Raw genomic sequence first — 13,694 nt, 5'->3', positions numbered from 1 at the left:
AGATAGATAGATAGATAGATAGATAGATAGATAGATAGATAGATAGACAGACAGACAGACAGACAGATAGACATGCATGTTCTGGGCAGTCCTTAAAAAAAATTTCCCTAAAAATCCTTCCACGCACCTAAACTATTTCCAACTACTCCCTTATCTTCACTGGCATACTTTCCAGAAAAGTAGTCTACACTCCTGGCAACTCAATATAAAGCAGCAGTACAACATAGTAGCCAAAATAAAAGACCTAATGCAATTTTAGACTGCTTCCTGAGAAACAGTATCCAAAGCAAGGAAGGGGATAGTACCATTATATTCTACATTAGTCAGACCACATCTAAAGCAATGTGTTCAATTCTGAGTACTGAATAAACTGATAACCTGTAGAGTATTTCTAGATTATAATGTGAAAAGGACAAAGGAAAAATATTCTAGGGGGAAAAATGGTTTTCAAGCTTGGTGGCTCTAGGAGCTCTAACTAGGAACTCTGGCACTGGTGCAAACATACTTGGGGGTGAGAAGTCTAAGGTAGGATCACTCTGGTAAGGTGGTTGAAGATCAGTTGAGGCAGATGTCACAGTAGTTGAGCAAATTAAGGGAGTGAAGGCTAGGATATTTGAAGCAGGACAGCGTTCTTTGTAAGAGATCAAGTGGTTGCTGAGTATCAGACAGAGGGTCTGAAGGTGGCACTGGGGAACAAGACATATGCCAATTCCTCCTACTTCTGTTTGTTGGAGATGGGATGGAAGAGTCCCTAGCTTATGGAGGGGGGCCAAGAGATGTGAGTAATTTCAGGAGAGCTACATTTCAGTAATCAGTATAAGATGGAATAAATATGAGAGGAAGAGAACTAGGGCCATAGGATCATAGATTTTGAGCTGGAAAGGACCTTGAAAGTCATCTGGTCTAATTCCTTCATCCTACAGATGAAAAAAAACCTAAAGCCCATAGAAGCAAAATTACTTGCCTAAGGTCACTTAGGTAGGAAATGGCAGGACCCAGATACAAACTACAGGTCTCCTGCCCCACAACAGAGTAATATTCTCAGAGGTCACACTGAAAAGGTTGGCAGAAGGTCTAGGTTGAGTTTACTATTGGCTCACAAGGATTGTGGTGTCTGATATGAGAGACTGCAAGCCGCAGCTCTCAACTGATCCTGTCCTAATCTTTTATATTTTTGTGAATAGAGAAAATAGGGTACAATGAGAAAATAGGGTTTATAGATTTATTTTAAGAAAATGCATCCAAGACAACCAGCTGTTTCAAAAATCTGGAAGGCTTTAAAGTGTTTGTCTTGGGTATATTTTCTTAATGACAAACTATTAAAAACCTAGCTTCATATATTCAAAAATAATACTAGAATATTTACTCCAAATCATCATCATAACTGTAATAACCAAATACTTGCACAGAGCACCTTAAGGTTTGAAAAATCTCTCTTTTCAGCCACTATACTGGTCCTTTCATAAGGAAACTCTTATTTCAGTTGAGGTTGAACTAGATGACCTCTGAGGCACCTTCTAATTCTGAGATTCTATGGTCCCTAATAGTCTTCAGGCTAAGGAGTGAGTGGATGGTGAACAATTGATGGAAATAAATGGAAACTATCAATGAAGTGAAGAGAGAAAGGAGAGATGCTTAAAATAACAGTATTTGAGAGTTGGAAGGAGGGAGTTCAGCAGTCACCTAATCCAACCCATCCCTGAAAAGGAGTTCCCATTATAACAAACTCAAAAAGGCAATATCTAGCCTCTGCTCAAAAAACGTCCAGTTAAAGGAAATCCATTGCCTTCTAAGTCTGCCTGTTCCACTTTTGTACAGTTCTGATTGTGAGGAAGTTCTCTTTAAAGCCTAAAGCCTTAAAACCAAAATATGCCACTTTGTAACATCCACTTGTTGTTCCTAGTTCTTCCCTCTGGGGCTAGAGAACAATTGTAATCTCTATTCCACAAAACAGCCCTTCCTATATATGAAAGCAAACACCCGGAGTCTTTTTTCTCTAAGTCCCCAGTTCCTTTCAAAAATCTACATGTGAAATGGAATCAAGGCCCTTCACTACACTGGCTGCCCTCCTCTAGACACTCACTATCTTACCAATGCCCTTCCTTATCAGTGCCATTCAGAACTAATCACAATCCTCCAGATGTGGTCCAGTAGGGCAGGATGTTGTTGTTCAATCATTTTTTAGTTATGTCTGACTCTTTGTGACCCCATTTGGGGTTTTCTTGGCAAAGATATTGGAGTGGTTTGCCATTTCCTTCTCCAGCTCATTTTACAGATAAGGAAACTGAGGCAAGTATGGTTAAGTTAGTTGCCCAGGATCACACAGCTACTGAGTGTCTGAGGCTAGATTTGAACTCGGGAAGATGAGGCACTTTACCTACTGCACCACCTAGTTGCCCTTTCAAAAGGAGATTAGGAGATACTTTATCAAATCCTTTGATGTTATCTAGGTAAGGTATGGGCAGCTAGGTGGTGGAAACCTCAGTTCCTCATCTGTAAAATGAGTTGGAGAAGGAAACTGCTAACCACTACTGTATCTTTGCCCAGAAAACCCCAAATGGGGTCACAAAAAGTCAGACACGACTAAAATGATTGACCAAGGTAACATATATTAAGGATTATCTAATTTTCCAGGCCTATCAAAATAGTCCAGCATGACCTACTCTTGATTAAAGCTATGATGGTTCTTTATAATCACAATTTGCTTTCCTAAATGTTCACTGACCACATTGTTAATGATCCAATCTAGAATTTTCCTAGGAAATAAAATCAAGCTCACTAGCCTATATTTTGTAGATGCTAATCTTTACCTTTACTTTACCTTTCACAGAAAGTATTATTTTTTTTCATTTCCATTCCCATGATAACTCTCCCTTTCTCTACGGTCATTCAAATAGCACTGATAGTCATTCAGCTATCATATCCACCAATTCTTTCTGAATCAACAAATATAGTTAATCTGAGCTAGTTGACTTGACGTCATCAAACATAACTAGGCTATATATTCCCCCCTCCATATCTTGGATATCAACTCTCTTAACTATTTTATTCTGTCGTTTCTAATGTGTGGGTCAGTGTTCTTGGCAGAGAAAACAGAAACAAAGTAAGATCTGAGCAGCTTTGCCTTCCCTGTGGTCTGTTACCACAGCATCCACCATAAATAACATCATCAATTCTGTGCTCTTCCAATCTGCCTAAGAAATAAAGAAAACAAAACAAACAAAAAAGAAAAACAACATAATCTTGTGGTCTCTAGCTTTCCTTCCCCAGCTTCCAATCACTCTAAGCTTCAGCACTCCTGACACTATTTTTCAGGCCTTTCCTTCACTATTATATTCATCCTTTCTTGTCTGCCTTTGCTTCCATCTTCTATGAATATGTATGTATGGTTTTTTTAGAATCTAATTTGATTGGTGAATTCTCTGTGCAAATATATCAGTCTCATCAGGCATGGCCCATTTTTTTCCTTCTGCATCAGAATTATTTCCCTTTGTGGTATGCCTTAAAAATTTCATTCTTGAGGGTTTCCTATCCCTCATAGGCTTACTTCCTCTGTAGTATTTTAGTCCATGGGATCCTAGCTATTCTTTCTCTGAACAATTTGAAATCTGCTCTCCCAGAGCAAAAATGCACTCTAGACCATGCCCAGTTTCCCTCTCCTTTTCTATCACAAACTCTTAAGGGAGTGGTTACTTTTTTTTCCTTCCATATACAAGATCTCCATCATTTCCAACTCACAACCAGTTCTTCCTTGCTTGAATGAATCAGATCCAGAACAGAAGTTTTCCTTGTTGGTTTTTCTATGTGTTGAAGGATGAAATTATCTATTATTTGTTCTCATTTGGAAAAGAGAGAGCCTTAACAGATGTCTGGATAGAAACCCCTCCATAGTTACTATATTGTGCCTCTGTTCCAGGCTTTCATATTTCACAAACTCCTCAACTGTTTCTTCTTTCTGTCCTTCCATTAATCTTTTACTTAAGTATTTTCTATACTTTCTTCCTTTAATTCTTTTATTTTCTCACATTAGTGTACCTACGCTATTTCACTCTACCTCTTTGACGTGTCCTGTTTCCTTTAATTAAAGTATTAAACCATTTAAAACAATATTTGAGTCAAGTGTCTCAGTACCCTGTCTCAGTGATAAGCACTTAGCACAATGTTTGGGACATAGAAAGCACTTGATAATTGCTTATTTCCTCCCTTCCCCCAACTACTGAGCTCATACTTAACTCTGTTTTAGGGCCTCTGCTTCCTCTTGCTTGTTGTCTTAACTTTGGATAACAAGGCATCAAGGTTTTTAGGGAAGTGTGAATGTGAACGTGTGTGTGTGTGTGTGTGTGTGTGTGTGTGTGTGTGTGTGTGTGTGTTTTAAAACTGCAGAGTTCTATGCACTTTTGTAGATAGAACAGAAAGAAATAATAGAAGAGAAAGACCAAAAGTGTAAGAGAGAGAGTAAATGATAGAACAAAGAATTAGAATTGAGAAGGGCTGAGACTAAGAACACAAGTTTAATAGAGGCCAAAAATAGACTAAGAGCTGTGACCTTAGAGTCCATCTAATCCAACCTCCTTATCCCAGGGAGGTGAAGTGACTGACCCATGGTCTCATAGGTATTACATGCCAATGGCAAGATTGGAACTCATACCTTCAAACTAAAGGGCCGGTGCTCTTCCCACTGTACTATACTACCTTTATGGGTATAAAGAAAAATGAGTTCACTAAGAAATTTTGCTATCATAAGAAGGGAAATTGATGTAGTTCATTTTGGATGACCTATATTTTCTTTTTTCTTTTTAATTTTATTGATGACCTTTGCTTTTTCATCACATTCATTTTTAAATATATACCTGTACCCAATAAGCCTTCCCTTAGACCAAAGAACAGTTAAAACCAATTAATACATCAACTATGAGTGAAAGCACAGGCAGCATTACTCACCCATATTCCTCCACTTCTCCAGTGAAAGGAGAAATGTGCATTTTTTCATCTTCTCTGGAGCCAAGCGTGGTTGGTAATCATTTCATAGTATAAAGTTTAACTATATTGATTTGGGCTTTTTTTCATTTCCATTGTTGTAATCATGTTTATATTGTTTCCCAGGTGTTGCTTTGCTTTGTTTTACATCAATTCATACAAGCATTCTATGTTTCTCTGAATTCCTTATAGTTCTAATTTCTTAAGACACAATAATATTTCATTATTATCTTGCCCCATAATTTGTTTGGTCATTCCCCAACTATTGGGTAACCACTTTGTTTCCAGGTCTTTGCTGTCACAAAAGTGCTGATATGATTATTTTGGCATATATGGTATCTTTATTTCTGTCTTTGATCTCTTTCCATTAAGTGCCTAGCAGTGGGCTCTTTGGGTTGAGGAGTATAAATATTTTAGTTTTACCAATAATTCTAACTTTTTTAGATTGGTTGGACCAATTCATTCACTGTTTTATTAAGTACTGTGTCACTACAAATATATCCTGATGATTTGGTTGAAGAATCAACACACCAAAAAGTATGAGTAAAATAAAACTTTGATTACAAGCAATTAGAGTTTGCATTTACCTCAAAGAAATGTTTAATCCTACTCAGACCCTATGTATTCAGGAATGGAAATTTGAGTTATTATTAACCTCAGAAAACATAAAGGGGAAGGCAAATCACCCGAAAGAAAATAAAACCGTTGAGTTTATTCCAGAGTAAACACAAAGAATTTCTGAACTATGAAGACTATTCCTGATGCACAGTAGGTAATCAGTAGGTAATTGGTTGTTGACTGACTGACTGACTGTTCCCCTCCATTAGTCCAGATAATTAAGAGCTGACTTTGTACCAAATGTATTTCTGACATAGTTAAATACAGGTAGGTTCAGAAAATCTATTAGCCTGTAAGGATTTAGAGCCAAGCATGTCATCTCCACCAGTCATTCACATATTAACTGCTGTCAGTCATGATCCCTCAGATGGCAGGAATCAAGCTTTTGTGAGTTGAAGATGAGCCAAGCCAGTGGAATGACTTACATTTGCAGTTTTTATGAATTTTTTTCTTTTCCTATCACTAGCCTTCTTCACAGTCAACCTATTTTTTTTCAGGCACTAATCCTTTGACGGCATACTGAAAAACATGGCCAGTGTCTACTACTTGTATGACAAATACCCATTTCTCTCTCATTACCGTCTTTTCTTATCTACATTATTTTGAGGCTTAATTGAAAAGCATTGGTTAATATTTATTTTTTTATTTCCTTTGGGAGAAGTGAAGTAGAACATCTGACAGAGCTCAGCTTATGCTGCTCCATGGAGGAGACAATCCACCTGGTTAAAAATTGCAACAGTGGGGAAATGAAGGAAGAACACTTGGACTTTATTTTGGTGGTAGATAATATAATGTGGCAGAATCAAAGGTGATTCCAAAGTTTGGAATCTAGGGGATTGAAAGATTCAACCATGGAGAATAAGGTTAGGAAGAAGGTTAAAACATTAGTTCAATGCATAAGTGGATTCTTGAGTGCATACTTTTCATGACTGCTTCAATCAGTGCAAATCACAAACCATCCACACTCTCCCATCCTGAGGAGTTCTTGTTCATGTCATTCCAGAAATCTTCCACAGTGGAGCTCGTCAACATGCTAAAGTCCTTCTTTTAATTATTTTATAAGAGGCGAGTACGAGTGCTTTACTTGCTGGTCTATCTGCAGTCCCTTTGTCTTGCTATGTGATCAGTTCACCACCTTGTTGGACTCTGTATTTCTGGAATGATAGCCCTAAGATAGTACCTGCAGTATATCCCAAATGAAGAAAACTATATTACTCAAAGTATGGATTTTTCAGTTTTATCAAATAGAAATATCAAATAAGTATTTAGTGTTTGTTGATGTTGTCTTTAGGTGGAGAGGAGTGGGCTATTCTCATCACATTACTAATCTAATCATTTTTCTTCTCTTATATGTATGGAAGGAGGAGGGACCAGGAAAACTATTGCAATATTGGAGTTTAGTAAAGGAGATATCTAGGAATAAGGAGTTAATTACTCTGCTGTGCTCTGCCCTGTTCCGACCACATATAGAACATTGCAGTCAGTTCTGAGAACTATATTTTAGGAAGGGCAATACCAACTGGAGAATGTCCAGAGAAGGGAAATAAGGATAATGAGGCACTTTGAATTCATATCATATGAGGTCTGATATAGGAACTAGGGATTCTTAGACTGGAAAAAGAACACTTGGGGGGTTGAGGGAGGATATATCAGCTATCTTTAAGTATTTGAAAAGCTATGATGTGAAATAGGGCTCAGACTTGTTCTACTTGGTTCGACAAAGTTGTGAGCAATTGGAACATCCACTGAGGTCTCATCCAACTCAGATCTGTGAAGGAAACATGAAGGCAAAAAAAATCAAAATTATTTTACTTTATCCATTAACTCAACTTTCCAATGCTTCAAGACTGTGTATGTGTTTTGAGTGATCATGAATCACATCTTTCAGATCCTTCTTCCTGTAGATTCTTTATAGGCACCGTAATTTTGGGCTTAAAAACCTCCACCAACTTTACATCAGAGAAGAATTCAGAAAGCAGAGAGACAAGAGATGCTGCATGGACGTGGCACAAGCTGCTTAACATAAGGGGTACCCCAAAACCACAGCCCACGCATCCAAAACTAAAGTGCATGAATTGAGAGGAGAATATAACTTTTAGAGTTTCAGAAATTTAAAAATTGCAATCTACTTCTGCTCCTACATCTCTAAACTCTAGGTAAATGTCACAAGCTTATTTCTGAGATTAGTTCTTTCACTACCTTTCTAAATAACTACATTGGCCATCTTTATTTCTTCTCACTGCTCTTGGAGGATATTTTTACCCCTCTAAGAGAGAGGTGAGGACTGATGAGGATGATCTAGAAAAATGCCATTTCTACTTTTGCCCTGTGAATTCTAAGTAATTGAGCTTAATTTACTCATATTTAGAAGGATGTGTGAATTGAGGTGCATGAGACAAATGATTTGGAGACTCAATGCACTGGGTAATCAGGATTACTATAAAATTTTCTGATTTTGGTTTGTTTGTTTGTTTGTTTTCCTGGTAAAAAAATCTCATTCCCAAACAGAAGTGATTCATTTGTGTGTTGAGACTGTTCATTCCATCATTTACAGTTCTGAGGATGAAGAGCAAAGGGAATACTGGAACCAACATGAACTAACCCTCAGCTAACTGGAAGTGTTAATGCCAACAATCCTCATTTCACAAACATGCCAATAAACAAAATTTGTTCTGTACTTGACTTAAGAGAACAAAAGCAGAGTTCACACCTGATTTTGGTGCATGGTTTGACTGAACCAAACTCTAAGAATCTTAAGATTTAAATATTATAGAATCTATTTTTTTCTTTCCCCATATCAAAATAATTTTCAGAAGGCGGAAGGAAGGTCAATATATAGTCATTAGGGGTTATGACTTTTTTTAAGTCCAGATTTGTGGTTTAACTAGAATAGGTAACTCACATTATTAAAACTTCCTCCACCAGCAATCTATAAGTGACTTACAAGTCATAGAAAACTGACTGCGATACTGAAAGGTTAAGTGACTTACCTGTGGTCACATAGCTGGTATAGTCAGAGGCAGGACTTGAAATGAGATTTTCCTGGCACTAAAGATGGATTCCAAACCATTCAGCTATGCTGTTTTGGCCCCTAAGCATAGTTGACACCAAATAAATATTTTGTTGAATTGAACTGAACCATGTAATGTTTAGTGATCACAATGATTTCAAGGATGTTGCTTCATGATAAAAATTTTTAGATAAAATAGTAGGATTTTGTTTGAGTCCTGGGATCTGAATTTTTAAAAAATCAGTTTCCCAGATAGTTTTGAGGAAATGAGTGAATTCATGGTCCAGCAGGCACTCTCATGCAATAATTCTATCTTCTTACAAAATTTTTCTTAAGATGAAGATCATGAAGAAAACATAACTGCATATCAGATCACAAATGCCATCCTATTATTTTATTGGAATTTGGATACACTCTGGAACTATATTGTTCTACATAGGTATTTGTTTCCTGAGCATCCACTTCCTTGCCTGTCCCTTTCCCACCTGACTTTGTAATGCTTGTGGGATCCATATGAAACCTGGTTTACATCCCAAAATTTCTCTTCAAAGCTTCCTTTGCTTCACTGTGTCATAAAAAATAATGTCTCAGTAATATCAAATTTGTGATGACTGCATAGGTCTGGTAGCCTTTGAATTCAGCCTAAGAATTCATCATGGTAGTGAATGATAGGGTACAACTCTGGATAGTTCCTTAAGAACTTGTCTTTCCCTCAGTGAGATGTAGAAAGCATTGCCGTGGAAATAAACCACTGGAAGACCATTATACTTTACACCCATTTTAGAGCTGGCAATGAACAAAACCCATAGGCTCTTAGAAAGTTTAGTAATATGATTAATTATTATAAATCTGATTAAGTTGCAAATAAAGGAAAAAAGAAAAGTTATTCTTGAAATTTAAGGAAAAGTAAAATTTTACGTCTAAAATATTTACAGTATTTGTTGTTTATTATAAGATTAATGAAGGAAATTAATGGTACATAGCAAATATTAAAAATGGCCTTGTGTTCATTAGAGTAATCTATTTTCTTAATGTCAGCAATTTAAACCTAACCACAAATGTGGCTTAAAGGTCCTAGAATTATGATAAAGTGTTTGACTTGTAGTTTCTTTTCTGACCATGCTAATATAACTACAATTCAACTTCTAGCTTTTTTCCTTCTCCTTTCCTTTTTTCTTTTTTAATTTTTTTGCAGAAGATCATCAAATGAATTGTCACAATACTCGAATAATGCAAGACACAGAAAAAGACGATAACAATAATGACGAGTATGATAATTACGATGAACTGGTGGCCAAGTCATTGTTAAATCTGGGCAAAATTGCCGAGGATGCAGCATACCGAGCCAGGACTGAATCAGAAATGAACAGCAATACATCAAATAGTCTGGAAGATGATAGTGACAAAAATGAAAACATGGGTCGAAAAACTGAGCTGAGTTTAGACTTAGACAGTGATGTTGTTAGGGAAACCGTGGACTCCCTTAAATTACTAGCACAAGGACATGGTGTAGTGCTTTCAGAGAACATTAATGACAGAAATTATGCAGACAATATATCACAGCAAGATAACAGAAACATGAACTTTGTAATGCTAGGGAAGCCTATGAACAATGGACTTATGGAAAAAATGGTAGAGGAGAGTGATGAGGAGGTGTGTCTCAGCAGTTTGGAGTGCTTAAGAAACCAATGTTTTGATCTTGCTAGGAAACTCAGTGAGACAAACCCACAGGAAAGAAATCAACAGCAAAACATGAACATCCGTCAACATGTCAGGCAAGAAGATGACTTCCCAGGAAGAACACCGGATAGGAATTATTCTGACATGATGAACTTAATGAGGCTTGAAGAACAGTTAAGTCCCAGATCTAGAACTTTTGCTAGTTGTGCAAAGGAGGATGGGTGTCACGAAAGAGATGATGACACCACCTCTGTTAATTCAGACAGGTCTGAAGAAGTATTTGATATGACCAAGGGTAATTTAACCCTTCTTGAGAAAGCTATTGCTTTGGAAACAGAGAGAGCAAAAGCCATGAGGGAAAAAATGGCGATGGAAGCTGGCAGAAGGGATAATATGAGGTCATTTGAAGAGCAGCCTCCAAGACAACTTCCTGGGGAGGAGAGAAAGCCTAAAACCAGTGACAGCCATGTCAAAAAGCCATACTATGGTAAAGGTAAAATTTTATCTAACATATGTTGTCTCATGATGACGTGAGCAAAAATAAAATTCTTTCTTTATAGTTTAACATGGACATGCATTACAGTAAGTTAAAGATTTAATATGTATTCCTTTGATGTAGTTCTCAAATAGCTTGTTATGCTTATTTCATAAAAGCAAATAAAATATTTTATGAGAAATATACACATCATTTCAATGTCACATAAAAGCAAATGACAATATTTTTCCTGTGAAAAAATAGTAATTTTTTGGAATATAGTGTTGAACTAAAGAGTATAAACTCAGTAGTGAAATTATGATAAAAAGGCACTGTTATAAAAAGAATCACACACTACATTTAATGGCAAGACTTTATGTAATAGTCAATCAGCTATGAAGTGCATATTTTACAGATTGGATTGGGTAGGTGGCATCATGATTTATAAAATTATCATCAATGACAGTTATTGATGAAGCCTCTGCCATCTAAAACGTTAAGTTCCCTGATAGAAATTGAACAGTATCAGAATGACCGATAACATAAGATAAGGGCAGTGACTGCACATTAATTATCTTAAGATAGTAAGGTAATGGAAGCCATTTGCTATGCAAGGCATGGTGTGGCCTGGGCTGAGATCAATAGCAATTTCTTTCCTATATTCATTCCACTTCACTGATTCTATTCCATTGTGGAAATTGTTAAGGTGATTTTCTTAAGTATAATCCAACCCCACACACTAAAAATATGTGTAATGGGTTACTTTTTAAATGTGTTTTCATTTATTTAAATGAGGATATATGCATATGTGTACAGGGATAAATAGTTAATGTATATATGTATATATATATACATATTTATGTGTATGTGTGCTTTTAACACTTTGCAATTATATAAGTATTCTACAGGTATGGTTTCAACTTGAATGATTTGCTTCATGTTTACCATGAAAAGTGTTGGTTTTTTTCTATCTTCAGGCAATTTAAAATGTAATTACTAATAGCCTTACTTTGTCTCAGAACAGCTAATTTAAGAATCTGGATTATAAAGGCGGTTGTTGCATTATTTTGAATCACAAAGTAAAAATTATTCATTTTTTCTCCCCAAGGGACATAGGTGTATATTCTCCTCTCAATGTATGCACGATTCTGGTAATGCATGTCACCAAATGGTGACAATTTGGGCATTCATAAGGCTGAGGCCCAAGTCAGCCTTTTTACCTTTAGAAAATAGACATCTAAATACCCTACTAGCTGACTATAGGGTTCTTGAGATATTGGCTGCATAAATTCTGACAGTTGTTTCAAGAAGGCCTCTTCAACAAGCATTTATTATTCTTGGAAACTATTCTACTGTTCCAATATACAGGTGGTCATGAGTTGTGCTGTGTATTATGGGTGTTAGCATATTTTTTAAATAAAATAAAAAATTCTTCCTTGTGGAAGAATAAAGATTAAAATTTTACTGGAGGAGGGTTAAAGAATAAGCATTATACCATATATGTTTCAAGTATAATAAAAGCATAATGCTACCACTATAAATAAACTATCCTGACATTATATATTAGAAGCATTTAATTAAGAATTATAGAACCTTTTTTCAGTCACACAGAAAATAAACATGGCTTGCAACTTACGGTATTTTACTCCCGTATAATTGCCCAGTTAGACCGGTGCATCATGTAGGCATATTTTAGTTAATGAACATTATATAGTAAGAATATAGGCTCTGATCAGTGTTGTAGTAAGTACACTGACACCAGAGGGCAGAACTAGAAGCCATGGGGAGAAGTTGCAAAAACAGATTTAGGGTCTTTTTAAAGGAAATGCTTCATAGCAATTAGAGCTCTCTAAAAAGGGAATGGATCTTCTTGGGAAGTAGAGGGTTCTTTCTCACTGAGGATCTTCAAGGAGAATTTGGATGACCACTTCTTGGGGCATTATAGAGGACATTCCTGCAGAGAAGACTCCCTTTCAGTTCTGAGATGCTCTAGTTCTATCCAAAAAATAGTCAGATTTACTGTTTTACAAATCCTATGTTGCTCCAGCTTCTTTGGTTTTCTGCTATTGTTGCTACTGTAGGCCCTTTAACAGCAGCGGCAGCATTCACTGAATTCTACTTGGAGATGTGCAATATAAATATCTTATCTCCTTAAACTAAGCAGGAGAGGGGCAAGAAATGTGATTTCTTTCCTCCTCAGACTTGCTATACTGACAAAAACACCAGACTAACGTGGACTTTTAAAATGATAGAGGAAGCCATGACTCCTTACCTTCCCTCAGCCTCTTCAAATTCTTTCTCTCTGATAGATTTTTAAAGTTAAGTCTTTATATAATCCTGTTCACTGTCTCCCAAGTTTCTTTTGAAGATGCCCACAAGTATATGTTGTATCCTTCAAAGAAAAGAAACCAAGCCAAGCAGGGTTAGAGTTAATTTCTCTATTAATTGGGGGTAGTCTAAAGGGATATATGTTTTTGTTATTCTTATTTGTTTGCTTTTCTTCTTTATAAAGATATGATAACTATCATTTTATCATCACCATTTGACAGATTCCCACAATGATACAGACAGTAGATTTTTTAAAAGTCTTTATTTCTAACTACATGTTTGCTCTTTATTAAAGGCAAAACCTAGATCGTCATGGTATGTAATTAATGTTATACTTGTATTACCTATATGCTTTAGACTTATTCAACACAAATTTCCAAAACTGTTAGGATCTATCAAAATTAGAATTACAAAGTTTTGATAACAGAATGGAAGGTCGGAATCACAAAACTGATATTAGAAGAAGTGCTAACCAAATGCAGTATACACACTTTTTTATATAAGACAGAGTTTATTCAGAATGGACTTTGCGTTGGGGGGAGATAAGTGAAGGGAAAGGCAGATAGAATTACTATATTGTGATGGTTAAAGCAAGGGGTGAAGACA

The 13,694-nt window shown here is 36.3% G+C and overlaps 1 protein-coding gene across 1 annotated transcript in view; it reads left to right on the top strand.

Annotated features, from left to right (window-relative positions):
• Positions 1–13,694, top strand: part of MYT1L (myelin transcription factor 1 like) — a 361,563-nt gene that overhangs the window by 181,322 nt on the left and 166,547 nt on the right. The window contains exon 7 of the mRNA XM_027840345.1: positions 9,804–10,778. Within this exon, the coding sequence (XP_027696146.1) occupies positions 9,804–10,778 (975 nt within the window). The remainder of the gene's footprint in view (positions 1–9,803; positions 10,779–13,694) is intronic.

Source organism: Vombatus ursinus, unplaced genomic scaffold, assembly GCF_900497805.2.
Source record: "Vombatus ursinus unplaced genomic scaffold, bare-nosed wombat genome assembly UNPS02014841.1, whole genome shotgun sequence".
NCBI lineage: Eukaryota > Metazoa > Chordata > Mammalia > Diprotodontia > Vombatidae > Vombatus > Vombatus ursinus.
The sequence above is the reverse complement of the archived record's forward strand: the minus strand, read 5'-3'. Positions and strand labels throughout refer to the sequence as shown.